At 31.6% G+C, this 20662-nt stretch overlaps 1 protein-coding gene across 2 annotated transcripts in view; it reads left to right on the top strand.

Moving 5' to 3' along the window:
• Positions 1-19609, top strand: part of LOC143071830 (uncharacterized) — a 36849-nt gene extending 17240 nt beyond the window's left edge. The window contains exons 2-13 of one of the 2 annotated variants that reach the window (XM_076246430.1): positions 2565-2622; positions 8252-8365; positions 10625-10705; positions 11948-12028; positions 12327-12503; positions 14059-14130; positions 15238-15264; positions 16029-16118; positions 17127-17195; positions 17424-17453; positions 17928-18013; positions 18831-19609. In XM_076246430.1, the coding sequence (XP_076102545.1) occupies positions 2565-2622; positions 8252-8365; positions 10625-10705; positions 11948-12028; positions 12327-12503; positions 14059-14130; positions 15238-15264; positions 16029-16118; positions 17127-17195; positions 17424-17453; positions 17928-18013; positions 18831-18851 (906 nt within the window). In that variant the 3' untranslated portion in view covers positions 18852-19609. The remainder of the gene's footprint in view (positions 1-2564; positions 2623-8251; positions 8366-10624; positions 10706-11947; positions 12029-12326; positions 12504-14058; positions 14131-15237; positions 15265-16028; positions 16119-17126; positions 17196-17423; positions 17454-17927; positions 18014-18830) is intronic. The other variant, XM_076246431.1, reaches the window with a different exon arrangement.
• The last annotated feature ends 1053 nt before the right edge of the window (positions 19610-20662 follow it).

Genomic DNA, 20662 nt, shown 5'->3' with positions numbered 1-20662 from the left:
CTTTTTTGTCATTCTATAGTCCTGGCTTTTTATAAAGTCTTCTTCTTGGCCTGTTATAGTGTCTTCTTCTTTATTATACTATAGTCCAGACCATTTAAAGTGTCTTCGTCGTCGTCATTCTATAGTCCTTATATGTTATAATGTCTTCTTCGCCTTTTATAGTCCTGGCCTTTTATTAAGTCTTTTTCTTTGTCAGTCTGTAGTTCTTGTATTTTATAATGTCTTTTTCTTCGTCATTATATAGTTTTGGCCTTTAATTAAGTCTTTTTCTTTGTCATTCTGTAGTCCTTGCATTTTATAATGTCTTTATACTCCTTATTATTCTAAAGTCATAACCTTGTATAAAGTCTTTTTCTTCGTCATTCTATAGTAGTGATCTTCGTCATTCTTTAATCATGACGTGTCTTTTGAACGTGAATCTGTCGTTTAAAACAAACAGTTTGAAACCAACATATTGCAGCGGTTAAAGATAATTAATTATGCAACTTTTTTTAAATATGGTATTGTAACAGTTATTTTCATGGCACTGATTATTACTTTTGAAAAATTCAAACATTTAAGAAAATAAATTTTATAATCAATTTAGTTTTTGGATCTATTTTTCACGATTTCTTGCTTTTGTTTGCTTAACGTCCAGTTAAAGTATTTGTTGTCCCTATTCGGAACAAAATCGACTTTACTTTAACCTCAATACCGGTAATCTAAGTCGGTTGACCAGAGTAAAAGGTGGGACATTTGGACTGCCACTTGAAAATGAAGGAACCTATATTGAATAGAAGCAGAAATATTACTCTGCAGCAGACTGTCAATCTATGGACCAATCAAATACTTATCGAAAGGGTTCTTAGAGAAGTGCAGGTGATCATATTTTTTATACCCAAGGTTGTTTTTGCACTGTCTGAATTATTCAGGTTACCAATATATAGACATGTATATTGAAATAGCTGACAGCTAGTAAACAGTCAGTTAAACTCTTCTAGAAAGATCAGACAGCATTTGACAGTCTTCTTTTAATAAACAAGATCACTAAATGACGCTCAAAGGTATGAAATATATTTCATTCGCGATTCCAAGAAGCTTCAGATGAATTTACAGTTTAATACTAGTATTAAAAATGGATGGCTGTTCCGCTTAATTAACTGACAGTAATGATCAATATCAACGAGTTTATTCTAAAATATTGTATTGAAAATGATGTCCTTGGGAGTTGATGAAATGGAATACTAATGAAGAACACAAAAACAATTAGATTTGACAATAGGAGAAACAACCAGTCCATAACGTGTAGATAGAACTATTTAACAATAAATAAATAAAAACGACAACGAAGGTTCATAAACTTCAAACAAACAACGCTACAAACGATTTAAAAGAGCATTTATCGTTATAAAACAGATTATTAATGAAAATGCTGTTATTCATTTATTGAATTTAAAATAACATATTGAGCAATTTTAAAAGAGTATAGTGTTTTCGATATGATATAATGTGCACACCTTCGTGATTGAAATATCAGAAATGTAAAACTATAGTTGAATAATTCATTAAAAAACAAATTGTTGTCAATTGGTCATAGAAGAATGTTTGTCTAATTATCAACACATGCATCATTTCCATAATTTTATATAATTGATGAATTTTAATAAATTTTCAAATAAACAAGTGCACTATCTATAAAAGGAATAATCGATTCAAATCGACTATCATGTGGGAAATGCAAACTTAGAATACTGGTCACATATAAACTTATGAATTTATTATATTAAGGCCACAAATATCCATAAATTTGATTAGTGTTAATCTGGCACTAGAATAAGTTGATGATTGTTGGATGTCGAAATCCAGTTGCAACAATTTTATGCATGTTCAGGATGATAATCTCTATTGGAAGAAGACAACGTTAACTGTCTAAAGCCATGAACGATTCATCGGTTTTAGAGATTTTGTAGCAGTTCAAAGATTATCACTCTATTTGTAAGAAAAAATGTGTATTTTTAAACAAAAACTACTGAAACCGTATACCACCATGAATGCCATCTTAGATAACTGATAAAATGATCAAATATGCATACAATTCTCATTGCTAAATTTTAAATTATGTAAACATAGCTAGTCTCCACATCAGTTCATAAATGTAGGAGTTATTTGTTTAATTTGGATTAAGTGATTATTTATCCTACTGGCAAACTATAGCATTTTGAAGTTTTCATAATTCATGATTTGTTTTCTGTCATTTTTAATGGTACCCTTGAGTATAATTCAGTGTTGTCTTTCTATGGAACAGACCTGAAGGGTTAACTGGAACTCCTCAGTCAAGTAGTAAAAACCACGACGAAGGAAGCGTTCGATTGGCTATCATGGCTATGGGGGATAATTAATACGTAGTCACGCTCGATTACAGAGACATGTTGATTAGCATAAAATAACGACAAAAGCACATTTGATCTACTTCTATTATGTAATTGGTATGCCATCAAATAACAAATTTATATTGATAAACGTGATATAAAACGAATGTAAACTACTTCTTTACATTATTTTTAAAATGCTTTTTGTCATTTCAGAGTTATGGCTTTTTACAACAATGTGCAGCCTTGTCAAATACATGCAAAAAACAAACAGGTATGTGCAGAACAAATTAGTATTATATAATATTTTTTGTTAAAAAAGGTTATTGTATCTATAGTAAGAATAATGTGGCAAATGGGCTCATAATGCTAAATTCAAGTTAACGAAAGTAAATGTATACAAAGTTCAGATTATTGTCGCTTTTCATTGATACGTTAACATGTTATGTTAAGTAAATCACAGTGTAGATACTATTCTGTACGCTATCCGGAAGTCGCGATTTTCGAAGCGAGAACTTTTTGGATCACATTTTAAATTTGATGGGTATACTGAATTAAACGGTAAGTTGATCATCTGTACATTGCTTAATGATTAATTCAGCCGACATCGATATTCTCAAATGGTTTAGAATTAAATTCCGCACATTCATTATTCGTATCTTTGCCTTAATCAAGAGATTTTCAAGTGCATCACTAAGAAAATCAGTCGGCGAACCTAAAAACAATCTTTTTACCCTCTTAGTGTTTAAATTAACGTAAAATCCAGACTTAATTAACTAAATGAAGTATATTTCAAGTGGTGGTAAAAGGTTCAACCAGCTCTTTGAAGCCAGAAATAAGAAAATTACACTTGTTTGTATTTCTCACTGTACGATCAGTCTCGCTTGTATATTTTAAAACTGTATGATCAGTCTTTATGTCACTGTATTCTAGTGGTGATTTCAAAGTTATTTACGATACATTAGAAGGTGTCATTTTTCTAAATAACACAAATATCTTTCAATACATTCACATTCTGAAACATATTTTAGCTTGATAGGGTGTACTCGACTTACTACATTAAGTATAAGGATGTTTAAATGTTGCTAAAATAAGAGGAAGGTTTGATGTATACTAGTATATAAGTTTCAGAAATGTCCTCCGTTATACTTAAAATTGTACAAACACACAGATTTAGTTGTTATATAAAAATGCATGTATTTACACACATTCGAGGCCGTACTGTAGCCTCTAATTGATCACAGTTCCTTCACTTTGTTTAAGATGTAGAGCTGTCTCTTTGACACTCAATTGTACACCACTTTGTAAAGCGGGGGGTTAAAGTGATGAAGAAGTCCGTCTTTCCGTTCGTCCGTTCGACCGGTACAATATGTTTCGCCGGCTTTCAGCAGTGGCGGATCCAGAACTTTTCCTAAGGGGGGGGGGGGGGGGGGGGGGCGCTGACTGACCTAAGGGGGGCCCGCTCCAGTCATGCTCAATGATTCCCTATATAATCATATAATCAACCAAATTTTTCCCACGAAAGGGGGGCCCGGGCCCCCCAGGCCCCCCCTCCTGGATCCGCCTATGCTTTGTAAGCGCATCTCCTCATAAACCACTTTATATACATTAGGGGTTCCGGCCATTTTTAAATGGAGAGGGGGTCCAATCCAGGAGAAAAGGGATTTCAAATATATGTTCCCATACAAATGCATTGATAGTTCATAAAGGGTTTCAAACTGCCGGATCCCCTTTTTTTTAATCCGTCACTGATATAACTATTAATTAATCTTATTCGGATTCCTTATCATAAATGATAATGACTGTATTGTGCACCGTCTATTTCGAATTTTAGTAAAAATCTTTTATGGGGTTACTTTATATAAGATACGGACTTGAACATTGCATTATATGGGGCACCCATCAGGTATTTCCAACACCTCCTTAACCAATCATTCAATTTTTCTGAAATTGCTCCATTTGTACTCGATTAATGCATTATGGACCTTCTATTTCTGTAAACTTACCAAAATTATATCACATGAATTAACCCCCAACGCAAAGCTGTCTTTATCCATTTTTTTATTTATTTTAAAAGCGACAAGCTTGATTTATGTTATCATCAATTGGTCAACGGAGGACGGTGTAAATAATCTTTAAAAATGTAATAGCTATAAACAGATAACTGTAACGATACACTATTACAAAGTCTACAAGTGAATCATGTATTACATTTTAGGCATTTGATTTTAAATAAGACTGATGGAACAAAAATACAATTATTTTGCCATCTAAAAAATTCATCAGAAATATATTTGTATTGTCTGATGAAAGTAATTACACGTTATAGTTCCCTGGATAGTTCATAATATCACATATACACGTATATACCTTCAAATTGCTGTTGTTTTTTCTTCAAAATCAAAGACTGGTCATACAGTCAAAAAATCTGAAATCGCTTCTAGAATACAGTCAGTTCTAGACTGATCGTACAGTAATTTATTTTGGGATCCTCAAGGAAAACATATTTTTTTATGGGAAATACGAATATTCTACTTAAATACGAAAAGAATATTGAAACAGTATATATTTAACTGTAAACTGATGCAAATATTTGCAATAAAAGATTATTTGCTTTGTACTACGAGAGCAAAATTGTCCATCGATTTCACTTTTTTCTACCAAGTTGATGTGATGCACACGTATATTTTATATTCTAATGCATGTTTTTGTTACAGTAACTCATATTTATGATGCTATATATACCTTGAAGATGTTCAAAGCACTTTGTAGATATAGGAGTAAACAAATGATGAGAAAAGTTACCGTAGGCAAAACCGTCCTGTTAGCCGGTTGGAAATCATCGCTTCGAAAATCGCGACTTCCGGATAGCGTACAGAATAGTATCTACACTGTGTAAATGGTGTGTTACTGTGCTTATCTAACAAGTGAAACTGCGAGCTACTGCTCACTGATGATACCCCCGCCGCAAGTGGATAATATTAATAGTGTAAAAATATGCAAGTGTTCGGTAAACAGGAAGTTGTCGAGTGATGAATCTGAAAACGCATCACACGGTATAGCTGACTTATAAAAATCCTGAAACCAAATTTCCGAAATCCTTGTATTGTAGTTCCTGAGAAAAATGTGACGAAAATTTTTAACTTGGTTATCATGTGTAAAATCATACAAGTGTTCGGTAAACAGGAAGTTGTCGAGTGATGAATCTGAAAACGCATCACACGGTATAGCTGACTTATATAAATCCTGAAACCAAATTTCAGAAATCCTTGTATTGTAGTTCCTGAGAAAAATGTGACGAAAATTTTCAACTTGGCTATCATGTGTAAAATCAGACAAGTGTTCGGTAAACAGGAAGTTGTCAAGTGATGAATCTGAAAACGCATCACACGGTGTGGCTGACATATATAAATGTTGATACCAAATTACAGAAAGGGTGGATTTGTAGTTCCTGAGAAAAATGTGACGAAAGTTTCATGGGACGGACTGACTGACTGACGGACGGACTGACGGACGGACTGACGGACGGACTGATGGACGGACGGACGGACTGACAGACAGAGGTAAAACAGTATACCCCCCCTTTTTTAAAGCGGGGGTATAATAACCTTTGTGGTAGTGAATTACCTATTGCCTGACCAGTTTAAAAAAATGTCAATACAATTTGTATTTTGAGAGCTATTATCAACAGGTGGTCATTTAACTACCTGTATATTTACCTGGTTGTTATTGACAGAGCTAATTTAAATGACTGATAGCTAGATTGCTTTCCTCATGTCTAATGTTCTGAATGGACTATTCTATTTAGGTATGGGACATTTTACATTTAATACACAATTTGTTCTTTCTAATAAATATATTTATTGTAAATTTATTAATTTAGCTAACAATCACAAATAAATCATTGCTGGTAAATCACACTTTCATAATAAAGAATAAAGCCCTGAAATGTTTATTCACTACGCCATTTGTACTTTTTTGATATACATGTATTGAAAATAAATTTTAAACAGTAATTCCAGTTGAAGTAGATCCTTAATATTAAACGAAACTTATCATCACTACTATTCAAGTCAAGAATCGTAATATAACATGAAAATATATCCCATTAGAAAACACCAAGCCGCACATAATTCATCTTGTAGAAATATTCACAATTTGATGGGCTATCCAAAAAAATCTATTTCACAAACACTTTAATTCTGACCATATCAGGAATCAGAAACTTAAAATATATCCCACACTAAAAGCACCATAAAGTTAACATATATTTACTTTTTTTTATAAACTAAATTCACTGATTTAAATTTCCATCTTACTGTCAAGAGACACAAAAAGAAATGGCTTAAATGTCCCATATCTAAATAGAATAGTCTATTCAGGACATTGGTCATGATACATGAGGAAAGCAAGCTAGCTATCAGTCATTTGAATTTTACCTTTTAGTTAAGATTTTTTACTGGGTAGTTAAAGACCACCTATAGATGAGCTATCACAATACCTATTGTACAATTTAAATGGACAAATTGTGTTGACATTTTTTTATACCGGTCAGGCAATTGGTATTTAAATACCACAAAGGTGATTGGATAATGACAGCAATAGATTCAATATTTCTATTAAAGTCTCACCACTTGTATAACATTATACATTCCAATAAACATATAAAACATTGCGTATAACATGAAATATTGGATAACATTTATAAAACATATTGTATATTAAAACTAACTGTAAAATATCATTAGCTTAAATGCTAAAACATATACAAGTGCCATTCTATTAAGAATTATGAGAGACTAATATTAAAGGATTAGTTATATACAAAATTTATACAATTTTAAAACTACACATATCTAAGATTTAAAATATATCATCAGCTATATACAAATAAAAAATTTGTTCTTCTACATAAAATATTATAGCAGGTTTTAGCAACTACCTGGCATAGTTCTTCGTTTCTGAATAAAAATATAAACTTTTCGTCAATAGACAAGTTATAAAATTGATCATTATGTTTTACTGCTTCACTATACAATATATTTCGAAGGTCTGCATATAAAGGACATAAAGTAAATACATGTTTTTCGTCTTCAATTTTATTTTTACACATAAAACAACATCTTTCATTTGTTGGTTTATTCTCATAACGTCCTGTTTCTATTTTAAGTGGCGCAACACCACATCTAAATTTTGCATCAGCACTTCTAAATTTAATAGACATATTTTGTTTTAAATATAACTCTGTACAATATTGAGATTTATATAGCTTATAAGTACGAAGCTTGTTACTATTACTCTGTGACAAAATTTTTGTTTGCCATTCTACAATATATTTATCAAATAAAACATTTTCAATTTCTCGAACAATATTCTTATGCAGCACACAATCAATACTAGTATACGAATCAAAATTACAATCTTTAAGTTTTTTCATGGCTCTATTACACCAGTTTTTCTTATTGTTTACAGCATTTTTATGTGACCATTTAAACACTTTATAATTTATTCTGTCATTGGTCATGACACTACATCTTGCCCAGTGCCTAAAGACACATGTCCATTGCTTTACACTAGGTGGTCTCCAATATGTCGAATACAACATCGTACTATATAAGAAAATAGGGTACGAGTGCCAATGTACATTTTTTTTATTTAACCTATTTTTTCATTATATCCAATTAAGTAAGTGAAGAGGTTTATGATCCTTAAAGTTAGAAGTCACCATATATATATATATATCACAAAGTTTGATTTTTCTTCAAAAGCCATTGCAGTGGTATCAACTTACCTAATCTTCATTAAAGGAAAACAAATTGACTTTATTCCCAGGAGAAATACAGCGAATAAATAGTCTAGATTCCGCATATTAAGCTAAAATTAATTGACTTTTTATCTTGAAGCAACCTATAATCAACAAGATAATTACTATGCAAGATCAAAAAGAGCTCAAGTTCCGAGCGCTCAGACAGGACCTCCAGGGCCACCAGGGCCACCGGGACCACCAGGTCAACAAGGTCAGTGAACATTTAAGGAATGTTCTTAGTTTTACCAAGGAATTGTATATCTAAATCTAAATATACAATTCCTTAGTTTTACTCACTTTACCTGAAGACTCGGTGAGAAGCATGCTCTTTACTTATTTCTGTCGCCAAGAAGATTCAGTGTTAACCTTGCTCATTATACATGGTGTCCGTCGTCCTGAAGACTCAGTGTAAACTTTGCTCATTACTTGGTGTCCATCGTCACGATGACTCAGTGTTAACTTTGCTCTTTACCTGGTGTCCATCGTCACGATGACTCAGTGTTAACTTTGCTCATTACTTGATGTCTGATCAACGTCGATCGTCAATCGAACTTGCCTCTGTTATTTGTTTCAACTTTTTATCCTTGAAGCAGCCAACATCAATATCTCAGTCGTTACTAAAAGAAACGCATAGGGGTATTCAAGTAGTTTTTATGGGTGTTGCTGTAAATATTAAGGTGAGTTTCGCAATGAGCAATAAAAATTGCACATGAGTTTTTACAGCAAAACTATGGTCTTTATGAAATTTATTGTTTTCAGTATCTCTACAGCTAGAGCACGCACTTGACTTTCTTCTGTCATTTGTCTTGATTGAGTTCAGATTTCATATAAGTTATGTCTAGGCTGAATTGAACAGTTTCGTTTTACTTTAGTAGAAGTTTAAAAGAATACATATGATATAAACCCTTTTGATATCGGATGCCTTATAATATCCTCAAATTTCACAGCCATAGTTCTAAATACTTTCAGCATAAGTTTTAAATAAAGTCAATAATTATATTTCATAGTAATAATAATCATCCGGTAGTTCAACATACTATATACTGCTTTTTCACTTGTTCTTCTATCTCTTTTGGGTATTAACAATATTAAGTATTCTTCAACTGCTAAAGTATCATGCACTTTTACAATCTGGAGGGATTCCAAGTTGATTAAACACTTAAATATATTAGGTGAGCTATAAAACTTCACAGATCCTTTGGTTGTTGATTTGTTACATCCATAAAGGGAGATGTACTGCAATTACAAAAACAGACAAACATAATAAGAATTAAACATTCTTTGTGGAATTAATTTTCTCAGTAGTATCATTAGTCAGACAGAATCTATGATAAAGTACTACAAATAAGAGAGGCGAAAGATACCATAGCGACATTCAAACTCATAAGTCAAAAATAAACTATAAACTAAAAACGCCATGAGAAAAAACGATAAAACACCAACAGACAACCAGAAATATAAGATACACAATTGAGAAAACAAAGATTGGGAACTTCAAACACATGAACCCCAATAAAACCTAAGGCATATATCCTGTGCTCTGGAAGGGTCATCAAATCTTTATCCACATGTTAAACCGGTTACCGGTATTAGTCTAATTCGGGAAGCGATATTCCATAACAGCCAACTAACTCATGATGGCGTCCGTAAATTTTTCGAGAGATGATTTCAGCTTTAAAACTCGGAACCACTGGTTTAAAAGCTTCCTTGAGATTAAGAAAATAATAATAATAAAAATAAAAGCCGCAGTCACCTTGGAAACAATCTAAATTTGACTAGCATATTTTAAAGTTCACATTTATAAATGTTACAAAAAGTTGAAGAATGCCAGATCAGCTAATTAGACTTCATGAACTTTAGTTTATGTTACATGTTTTACGAAAGCAGAATTGTGTCACTGTAGAAAAAAAAACTTTTGGTAAGATTGCTGGTGAAACAACTACCAAACAGCGAACAAATAACATTGCAGTTAACAACACGAGTTAACCAACGACACGGGATAAGGTTTAAGAGGCTACCTTATGAATACTGAGTTTGGATCATTGTTGATAAATGTAATTGTTTTGTATATTTTTGATAATTCTATATTGCATGTCAATGAGACAGCAACTTATCGAATTTAGTTTTCCAGCCTAATGATTCTGACAAAATTTTCATCTAATATTAGGGAACGATCATTTAACTCCAATGTAGTAGGGGAAAAAGGGGGGGGGGGGGGCCTCTAAAAAAATATTCGAATTACGTGTGAATGCAGCATTATAGAAAAAAAATCCCCCCTTTTTGAGTTAAATGGTTGTTCCCTTATGAAAGACGTTTGATGCACCAATCTTCGATATATACCTTATTAATTCAACGCACAATTGAAAGATTTGACCTACGTCGAAAGAATTATGTATTCAATACCTATAATCACTTATAATTCTTTGCTTGCTTTAAAACCATTAAAATGTTTATGCTTATATGTTTCCAGGTGTTAAAGGATCAAAAGGTGAAATGGGACCTAGAGGACATCAAGGATTACTTGGGTTTCCTGGATTCAAAGGAGACAGAGGCGAGTCTTTTTTTGACACAATTATAAAATCTTGTTTGGTTTATATTTGTTCTTCTTTTGTATAAAAACCGTTGTTGTGTGGCAAAGTTTCGGGAATGTATGGACTATAGAAGTGATTGTATTCAACGATGTTCTGTTGCCAAAAACTTGTATCAGTTTTGTTTTATAAAGTCACAACAACAAATGTTGTTTTTTGTTGAAAATAAGGCTATCAAATAAGTAAAAGGATAATTTTGTTTTACAATTCTATTATATGAATTGTTAAAATCCACAGATCTAAGGTACTTTTCTTTATAATTTTAGTATCTTAATTGTTATAATCCTCAGCTAAACTAAACCACCTCTAGATTTGAATAGCACTTGATTTCTTTTAGTCAAACCAGCTTCTTGTTATTTGATCAAGTGTACCGTGAATAAGAGGAGATGTTGTATATGTCAATGAGAAGACAATTCAACAATACAGACAATTACAAAGCAATAAACAAAGTTACATCAACGGTCTTAAACATGTATAGACAAATGTTTATATCTTATGTCAATCTCTCTATAAACCATCCAAGGTCTAGAAAAGTAAAGTTGAAAACATTTTTTCCTCGAAATGTCCACACGAAATTTCTTGTAATTAATTTAATCAGCTAGAAGATATTTTATTACATACACTGTAAAGACTGTATCTAGCTACTGTAGAACATGGAACTTTTACTGCTGTGCAGTATTTGTTGGTGATTTGTTGCCTCAGTCTACAGCAGTAAATTCATTGATAAATGACGTGATTACACCTTGTTGATTGTCTTTAATGATCAAACAATAATTACCATCACAAAGAAAATATATCACATCCTTTCTTTGTTTTTTCGCCAATATACTTTACAAATAGACACGCCAAAAAGACATTTATTTTTCTTCTAAGTCATATACGATATTCGTGCTAATAGAGAAGAACTTCGAATTTTTAATCCATCTGCATGTATGCACAGGCACTGATAACAGCTGAATAAATGTGACACGAGAACCTTTGACATTTACATATTTCACTGTATTTTGATAATAAACGATGTATATAAGTACAAAAATAAAGATGTGGTATCATTGCCAGTGAGACAACTCTCCACCAGGGATCAAATGTATTGATTTACAACTATAGACCACCGTACGACCTTCAACAATGACTCATAGTTTACTTTTAAGATGTCTTAATATAACCACGAAAATACATATTCTAAGTAGCTTCTTATCTTGTAGGTTTGAAAGGTGAAGATGGTGAGAAAGGTGAAATAGGACCAGTAGGGCCGGGAGGGCTGAGGGGAGCCAATGGACCATCAGGTGTGTAAATAAAATGATTTCTTTAACTATTCATTACATATACTGTAAAGGTTCGCACAGAAATAATAGATATGTTCACTTATTAACTGGAAAAATTTAATACGAGGCTCCACCAATTCAATGGAAACTATGTGTTTTCCATACGACGTATTCTTTCTTTTCTCAACTTGTTCACCAAAACGGCAGTGATATATTTGTGATATAGCAAAACATTTGGTAAAATAATAATGAGCTTTGGTACTAATCATTGTTAATACAGTTTCAATATTCTATTGGACAATATTTATTTTAACAAAAGGTACTCCTGGACCAGCAGGAATGGAAGGACCTCCTGGAAAAAGAGGACGGAAAGGGAATGAGGGATTACCTGGACCACAAGGGCCACCAGGTTTAAGGGGAGCACAAGGTTATTCAGGCCCCAAAGGCGAAAAGGGCGAAACTGGTGGACATGGTTACTCAGGTGGAAACTGTACTTGTAAGTCAAACACCTGTAATACTAATTAATATGGAAACTGGTTCTGATTCCTGATATGTTATTTTACAGTATTATGCATGCAGAACTTCTTCCATTTGTAAATCTCTCCAATATTGAAACACTTGGAAATACATTCAATAAATTGAACTATCTTCGTGAATCAACAAAGATATTAATATTAAAACAGTATCAAAACAATAACGCAGCACAACATTTTTAAATAAAATTGCAGCAAAAACCTACAAAAGATATAAGACGAACAAAGTATACCGCAAATGTCTTCTTTTTTATCAATATTTAAGTAGCTTACAGTTTAGAGCATTTTTACTTTTCAATAAATTGAATGTAGAAGTATTCACCGCTAACAATTTTGCAGACGGGAAAGAATCAAAGAGAAGAAAAGCCGCCATTGTTGTAAAAAAAAAACCGTCATATCATATGTCATTACCGATTGATACGCAATAACGTTTTGCAGAAGATAATGTTCAAAGTTTAGCACAAGTGATGCAAACACTCACACATAACTAAATTTGTCATCATGTCTGTACGCCAACATTTTATTCTAACTGTAAACGATTTGGGTGTCTATGGCAAGATAGTACACATGCAGTCTGTATAAGACGCATTCACCACAATTTGGTTTAGTTTGTTTGTAAAATTTATGATGAAATAAGGCAGTTTGAAAGGTTAGGTAATTTAACTAAAAATATTTATCATGATGTAAATAGATGTTGTTATAAATGAGGTTTAAATGACATTTGTACCAGAAAAGAATACAATTTACAAAAGCTTCCTAATAAGTCAACACTTCAATTTAGTTTTTATAAAGCTTTCCATTGCATCTAATTACGTCTCATTGTACAGCTTTTTATCATCATTGCGTCTGTTTAATTTATGTTCTATAATTTAATTTGTTATCGATTAAAACCGCATGTTTTTACATTATTGGGAGCTTTTAAAGTAAACAATTTCTCGGTTGTTCTTTATTTTCACAAATCACCAAAGAATTCAATTACAGGAAGCCATATTCCTTAACTGAATCCATAATGTTTTTTACAGAAAGCTCATATAAAAAAATGTTTACATATTTTCAACGTATGCATTTCATAGAAATTCCACATCTTATAATTAACAGTTAGTTATAATTAGATAATAATTCCTGTGATTCATTGCATTTATCCTGCATTTGGGTGCACTCCTATACAGATACATCCCTACAGATATCGCTATGATGTATCTGTATACTATACATATATCTCTTTGAAGCGAAAAGCTCGCATACACCTTGTTTCCTAGCCTCGTACAAATACATCTGATATTTAAAGACACTAAACAGTTATTGTCTATGTACATGTTTAAAAAGTCGTCACATATACGAACTAATTGAGTTGCTGATAATACTTCAATGAGACAGTAACCAAGCAACACAAATTACAGAGAAAAAAAAACATTTGAGGATACAGCAATAAGGTTACACCAAATAAGTTCTTTGTCAATGGTCGGATTTGATCCCCAAAAATTAAAAAAAAATACTAAATTGACAATTTATATGTAGGTGGTAGAGGGTCAAAGGGAGAAAAGGGACAACGAGGACAATTAGGATATACAGGATATAAAGGCGATAAAGGTATATAGTTTTTATATAAATATAGATTCTTACATTGATACGAGTGGGTTATCGAATTTATCCAATCGAGATAGTTAAATTCTCAATTTTAAAGTCAGAACCTCGACGAGGACTTTAAAGTTTATAATTTAACTATCAAGATTGGATAAATCCGATAATCCACGAGTAACTGTTTAAAATCTGCTTCTCTAATGATAAAAACATACATTTTCTTTTTTTTGTTAACCGAAATCCTCTTCGAGTGCCTTTCGCATTGCACGAAGTTGTTTCATGACCAATGATAATCTCTTTATCGCTATTTTACCTATGACGACGTTTGTCAATTTTATGTCAATTTCGTTAGCAACGCCACGTGCCTCCTTAGTTTCTAGCGATAATTTTCCATCTCAAGCGAGTAGCATGATATGAAAAGTTATCACAAAAAAGATCAAAGGAAAAATGCACAAAATAGCGATAATAGTGGGTTATCGGATTTATCACATGCACGAAGATGTCAATTTCATTAACACCTGTTATATCATATTTTGATTCATTCAGTTAGCTAAAAAGGTCATGACCCTCAAAATCATTCAATTATCTTTTGAGATCACCGGCAACCACACGTTGATTAAATTTTATTATACAATGGGTTCGGAAAGGGATAAATTTCCATAGAATTAGAGAAAGTGTCTTATATGAGTTTATGTCGAAGTGATATAGGATAGGTCTTTTTTGTTATCTTATAAATCTTTAACTGAATTATTAGAAATTCTTCGATTCTGATATCTATGTCAGCTTTGTATTATTATAATAGTAGAAATTTAGTACGTATCACATTTCAATTTCCTTATTTTGTATGATAAATCCTGTTGGGAAGTTTGGTAGATGCTAATTTTGTGATTTCATCAGGTTACAAAACAAAAAGTCATTGAAAAACTTTTGTATACGGAATAAAATGAAAGTACATATAGATCTATTAGATACACATGTAGACATACAAAAAAATACAAACGCAAAAAGATCCAAATTCTATGTACACCATGCAAAATACTGCTGATATATTTGTATTTCATTACAAATATCCTGTGCTACAACATGCATTTGCAAATGAAACTTACTTTTTTTCAGGTGATGCAGGATTAAAAGGAGAGCCAGGTTAGTTGGAGCTTTACAAAATAAGATGGTTCAAAAAATCGTGGACAATTTTATACATGGTTAACATTTGAATAGAAAACTCACAACCACAAACTAAATATGACTTTCAACTTAAAGTACTGATTCGATCTACATGTATTAAGAAAACTGAATCGAAAAATGTTTTAGGTTTCACTCTAGTATATTTTGTTACAACATCTGTTGTTAATCCATTAATACTAACCCTATCTGCAAGTTATACTTAGCATGATACATACAGTATATGCTTAAAATTTGTAAGCATATGCTACATTTTCTTCTAACAATGTTTTTTTTTAGCAATGTTTGAGAATGTAACGTTCATTGTTAGTATTTCTCAAATGTTATAGTGTCTGCTGTCAATATATGTACATGCTTAAGTAGATACTGTCAGTGTTTCAAAATGATACAGAATCTTTTACAGAATGTATTTAAATATGTAACACTTTACAATAATAAGCATTAAATTAAGAAACAATATACATATAGCGAAATGAATGTTAAAATACGACATTCATTAAAGCTTTTTTTTTTACATTTCATCGAAGATTTCAGAAACAATCCTATCAAAAAAATTCGGAAAGCCAAATGCACATACTATGTAAAAAGTATATGACAACTAATATATATACTGCCGTATAACGTCATATGTTGGCATTGCTTTGACACGTTACTTTATAAGTTACAAAAAACATAATTAGTTCTAGGATCACGTGTATGATTTTGTGCTAACTCGTTTTTAACAGGAAACGGATATCTTGGATATACTGGTACAAATGGTCTTATGGGACCGAGAGGTTTTAAAGGCGACAAGGGAGACAAAGGCGACTCAGTAGGTCAGTACGTGAACTATTTAGGTATTTTTTAAATGTTTTGAGCATTCTCTTGTTCTACAGTAAATCGCTTCGTTATAGGAGCAGGCTGGTTGTATATATATATATATAGACATACAGCGGCAATATTTATTATGAATTGAATTGTCAATCATACATTTTACCCTTATTCTATCAATGAAATGTAGTTTATCAGTTATTTATACTATCCCAGAAACTGACCCATTTACAAATACATGATATTGAGCTATGAAACATGAAGAAAAGGTCAAGCAAGATCAGTTGAACCCTATCCAATGGATATACTTACCACATGATCATAATATTCAGCGAATTATGCCATGAACCATAAGATACTGTTTCAATCAGTTTTGTCTCATTCGATAAAGTATTGCGGATGTCCACGCTGTTATGGAAATCATTCAAAGTTATAGTGTTCATTAAATCCAGGTTTAATCCACCATTTTCTACATTTGAAAATGCCTGTGCCAAAACAGGCATATGACAGTTCTTGTCCATTCGTTTTTGATGCGTTTTGTTATTTGATTTTGCCATGTGATTATGGACTTTCCGAATTGATTTTCCTCTAAGTTCAGTATTTTTGTGATTTTACTTTTTGTTATATTAACAAACGTAAATTGTTGCAAGGTTTCAGGATGGTACAATTAAAGTGTCATTTGACAAAATATGTCAAAGTCATATTCAGTATATGTTTTAATTGACATTTGCTTATCAAAAGTTCGACTTACAATCTGATTTTTTTTTCTCGAATACTTTGAAATGCACAGGCACTTGTCTCTGAAAAAAACTATCATACACGGTGAATGTATATATATGAGAACAAAATTCAGAGACAAGTTCCTCGTCCTTTATTTATTATTTTTATAATGGAGGAAATGATATAATATATGATTTACAGAAAATAGGGAATTTCTATAAGTGTTGATTACATCAGAGAGTTAAAACACATTATCTGTAAAAGGTAATAAATTATATTCCTTGTTATTTCAGTTATTTCCTCCGAAGATAATGGAAGTTTAAAAAGAAATAGGAAATTTCTCCCAGAGGCAAACACTGGCGGTAAGCAGCTAAATAATAGCTCTCTAGAATGTTATAATATGTGATAGCATGGAAAGTACACATGTACTAAATGTACAAACTGCTGAGATAGTTATTTATAATGAACACATCATTTTTCATTTACATCTCGAATAACTTATTATTGTAGTTATACTTCTGAACATTTTATGAGAAAAAAAAACCCCGTGATTTTGATCAGTTTCTAAATGTATTTTAATATTATTTCAGATAGAAAAGTTCCATTATCGCAATACAAAGGTAAGACAATGGTTAAAAATGCACTTGAACGTCACTTTGCTTACCTGTCAACAATCGGCGAAAATGCAAAACTACAGTAAAAGATACAAACTAGAACATAACAACAATGAAACGAAACAAAACAAATAAAAAAAATTAAGAGAACATTTTCTACGTAAATGTTATGTTGTGCAAACGACCAAACAACATTCTTATTCTCTTAATTTTTGTACATAAACACAATTTTCTGAAATTTATGTTTGCTACTTTTTTACTCCTTATTGATTTAAAGTCATCATGTAACAAATATGCATTTGGCTTTCCATCGTCATGCGTGTATATATTACAGAAAAATTCCCAACAAGCGCCTTACATGCATTTACATTACATATCTGCAACTCTGCCAACTCTACGGTTTTAAGAAGCATATTTTAGTACTGTTATTCAAAATGCCCCAAACTATATGTATATATATTAAAGACTTATCTTTTATAGATGCAACACACAAAAGTAAAGGCAGAGGTTTAGCATCACGTGATATTGGATCTATTTCATTAATAGCTTTTGTACAAGTTTTACTTGTAAGTGAGTTATTTGTTTATTTTGTATGATCCAAAAAAAAACATAACAATATGGACTGTATTTACATGATCAAAATTGTATGTTTATGCTTTAGTAATGTGGCAAGAAATAAGTAAAATATAAAAAATACTGAACGAAAAGTCCCTAATTCAATGGCAAAATCAAAAACTAAAACTCATCAAACATTGATAACAACTATCATATTTCTGACTTGGTACAGACATTTTCTTATGTAGACAATGGTGGATTAAACCTGGTTTTAAAGCTAGCTAAACCTCTCACTTGGTTGTCAGTCGCATTAAATTCCCATAAAGACCATACTTTCAATCGTATATTTCAATCGTATGATTAAAAGACAGTCTAGACCACGACGGTGAAAACACCATGAGCGAGTTAAAGTTTGATGTTAGTAACCAATATATTCATGTAGATTTCAGTATTTCTTGATATTACATATAATTTATTTTTTTAAATATGCTCATTTAAGTGAGATCATGTGGGCAATGATCAAACAATTGTAAAACATTTTATTGATATTATGTAGTTGAAAGATTAAACATTTTTAATCATGAAAATTTGCAGATGTGGTATGATGATTTTCAAATGGTATACTTATTTGGTGCTTAGGTTTATTCATGTTTAAATAATTGATTGATAGCTAATTACTGGCAAATATTTTATACCTATTCAGAACAAGAACTAATTGTTGAATATTAACAAACATATAGACGTTATTTCAAATTATATACATTTGAAACAACTATTTATTTCTTAACAGCATATATATGATTTTAATACATATGCAATTGATTTCAGTTATTCATTGGACATAGATGACAGAGCTGTATTGAATCGTATTATGGACAGAAAAGATAACTTATTGAGATTTAAATTATCGATTACAAAAACATATCGGAAAATTATTCGACACATTTTTATATTGAAAAATAGAGCCGTATTGCTAAAAACAGCAGCATGGAGTATCATCTCATGAATGAATGAAATGCAATGTAATAACTTTACGTTAGAGACATTTATTGATGCCTTTATGATGATCTGACAGACAAATTCTCTTATATATCACATAGTTATGCCGGTGACTGAATAATAAAACTGTCTGTTGTTGCTGCTGATATTAAAAATATAGAAAAGATTTGAAGAGAATGTGGTCAGGAACAAATTATCATTATGGAAAGGAATTCCAAAGCTAGCTGATGTTTTATTGTTTATTGTATGTCTATTCATTCAAATTATTTGTATTGCCAGGATTTGTATATTGTGACTAGGTTTATGAATACCATTAACCGATATGCCAAAGTAAAAAAAAACCTGTAAACCATTAAGACCATTAAGACCATTCCTTGACTTACCATATAAGTTACATAAGCAAACTGTCTTAACAAGAGCGAAGTATTCTGCAAACCAGATTCCAACGTCATTCGATTGACGACTGCATGTGTTTAAAAAGAGTATGAAAGATTTGTGATATAAATGCATTTATTTTGTTTATTGTATATAGAGATTATAGTTTAAGCTTTTTGTTTGATTTCATTTTTTAGAAAATTGTTTGAATAAAGCCAATAATTAAAGATGAATCTTGTGTTATTTGTTTAATGACTGACCTTTTGCCTTTTTTGTTGCTTATAATCAAATGGGAAAATATGACAAATAGTTATCAAAGATACCAGGATTATAATTAAATACGCCAGACGCGCGTTTCGTCTACGTAAAACTCATCAGTGACGCTCAGGTCAAAATAGTTATAAAGCCAAACAAGTACAAAGTTGAAGAGCATTGAGGCCCCAAAATTCCAAAAAAGCTGTGCCAAATACGGCTTAGGTAATCTATGCCTGGGGTAAGAAAATCCTTAGTTTTTCGAAAAATTCAAAGTTTTGTAAACAGGAAGTTTATAAAAATGACCATATATTTGAAATTCATGTCAACATCGAAGTGCTGTGCATTTTCAGGGCGAAGACAAATTAAAAGTACATAATTCATTAAGGTACATGCTTTAAGGAAAGAGTAAGAAAAAGTCGAAACATACCATCAAGGATATTCAAACTAAGTCGAAAACGAACTGACAATGCCATGAAAAATTGAAAAAACAACCAAAAGAAAACACCAAAATACAGAACACATTATAGAAAACTGAAGACTGAGCATCACAAAACTCACTATAAAACGAGTTAACGTAAGTGCTGAGATCAGGAAGTGAGAGGGTATTTTAGGTAAGAGACAAACAAATGCTTGCAATAAGAACTCGTAGAATAATAAATGTCAAGATTGTCAAATATACAAAATGCATTCAGTTGCTCACCAGGTTACTTTTCTAGGTTTTTTCTGTCACCAGGAACGTTCAAAGGTAAATTTTGGACATATAGTTGTAAAAATGCCAAGGCGAAATAAAATTATAAAATCAACATTCAAAGAAAAGCCGTACATTCCGTGCCTTCTTTATCAATTTCATTAATGTAAAATCTGCCTGGGGGAGTAGCAATTATAGCATTTTTGTAGGAATTCAACAGTTTTTTACCTGAGAACTTACCAAAAAAACTCATAAAAGTATCCAGGCTCACAATTATATACGAAAGACGACCGATTTATCTTCAAGAGACTCATCAGTGACCCTTGAATAAAAAAATGTCAAA

This window comes from Mytilus galloprovincialis, chromosome 4 (assembly GCF_965363235.1).
Source record: "Mytilus galloprovincialis chromosome 4, xbMytGall1.hap1.1, whole genome shotgun sequence".
Classification (NCBI taxonomy): Eukaryota; Metazoa; Mollusca; class Bivalvia; order Mytilida; family Mytilidae; genus Mytilus; species Mytilus galloprovincialis.
This window is presented reverse-complemented; position numbering and strand designations above follow the sequence as displayed.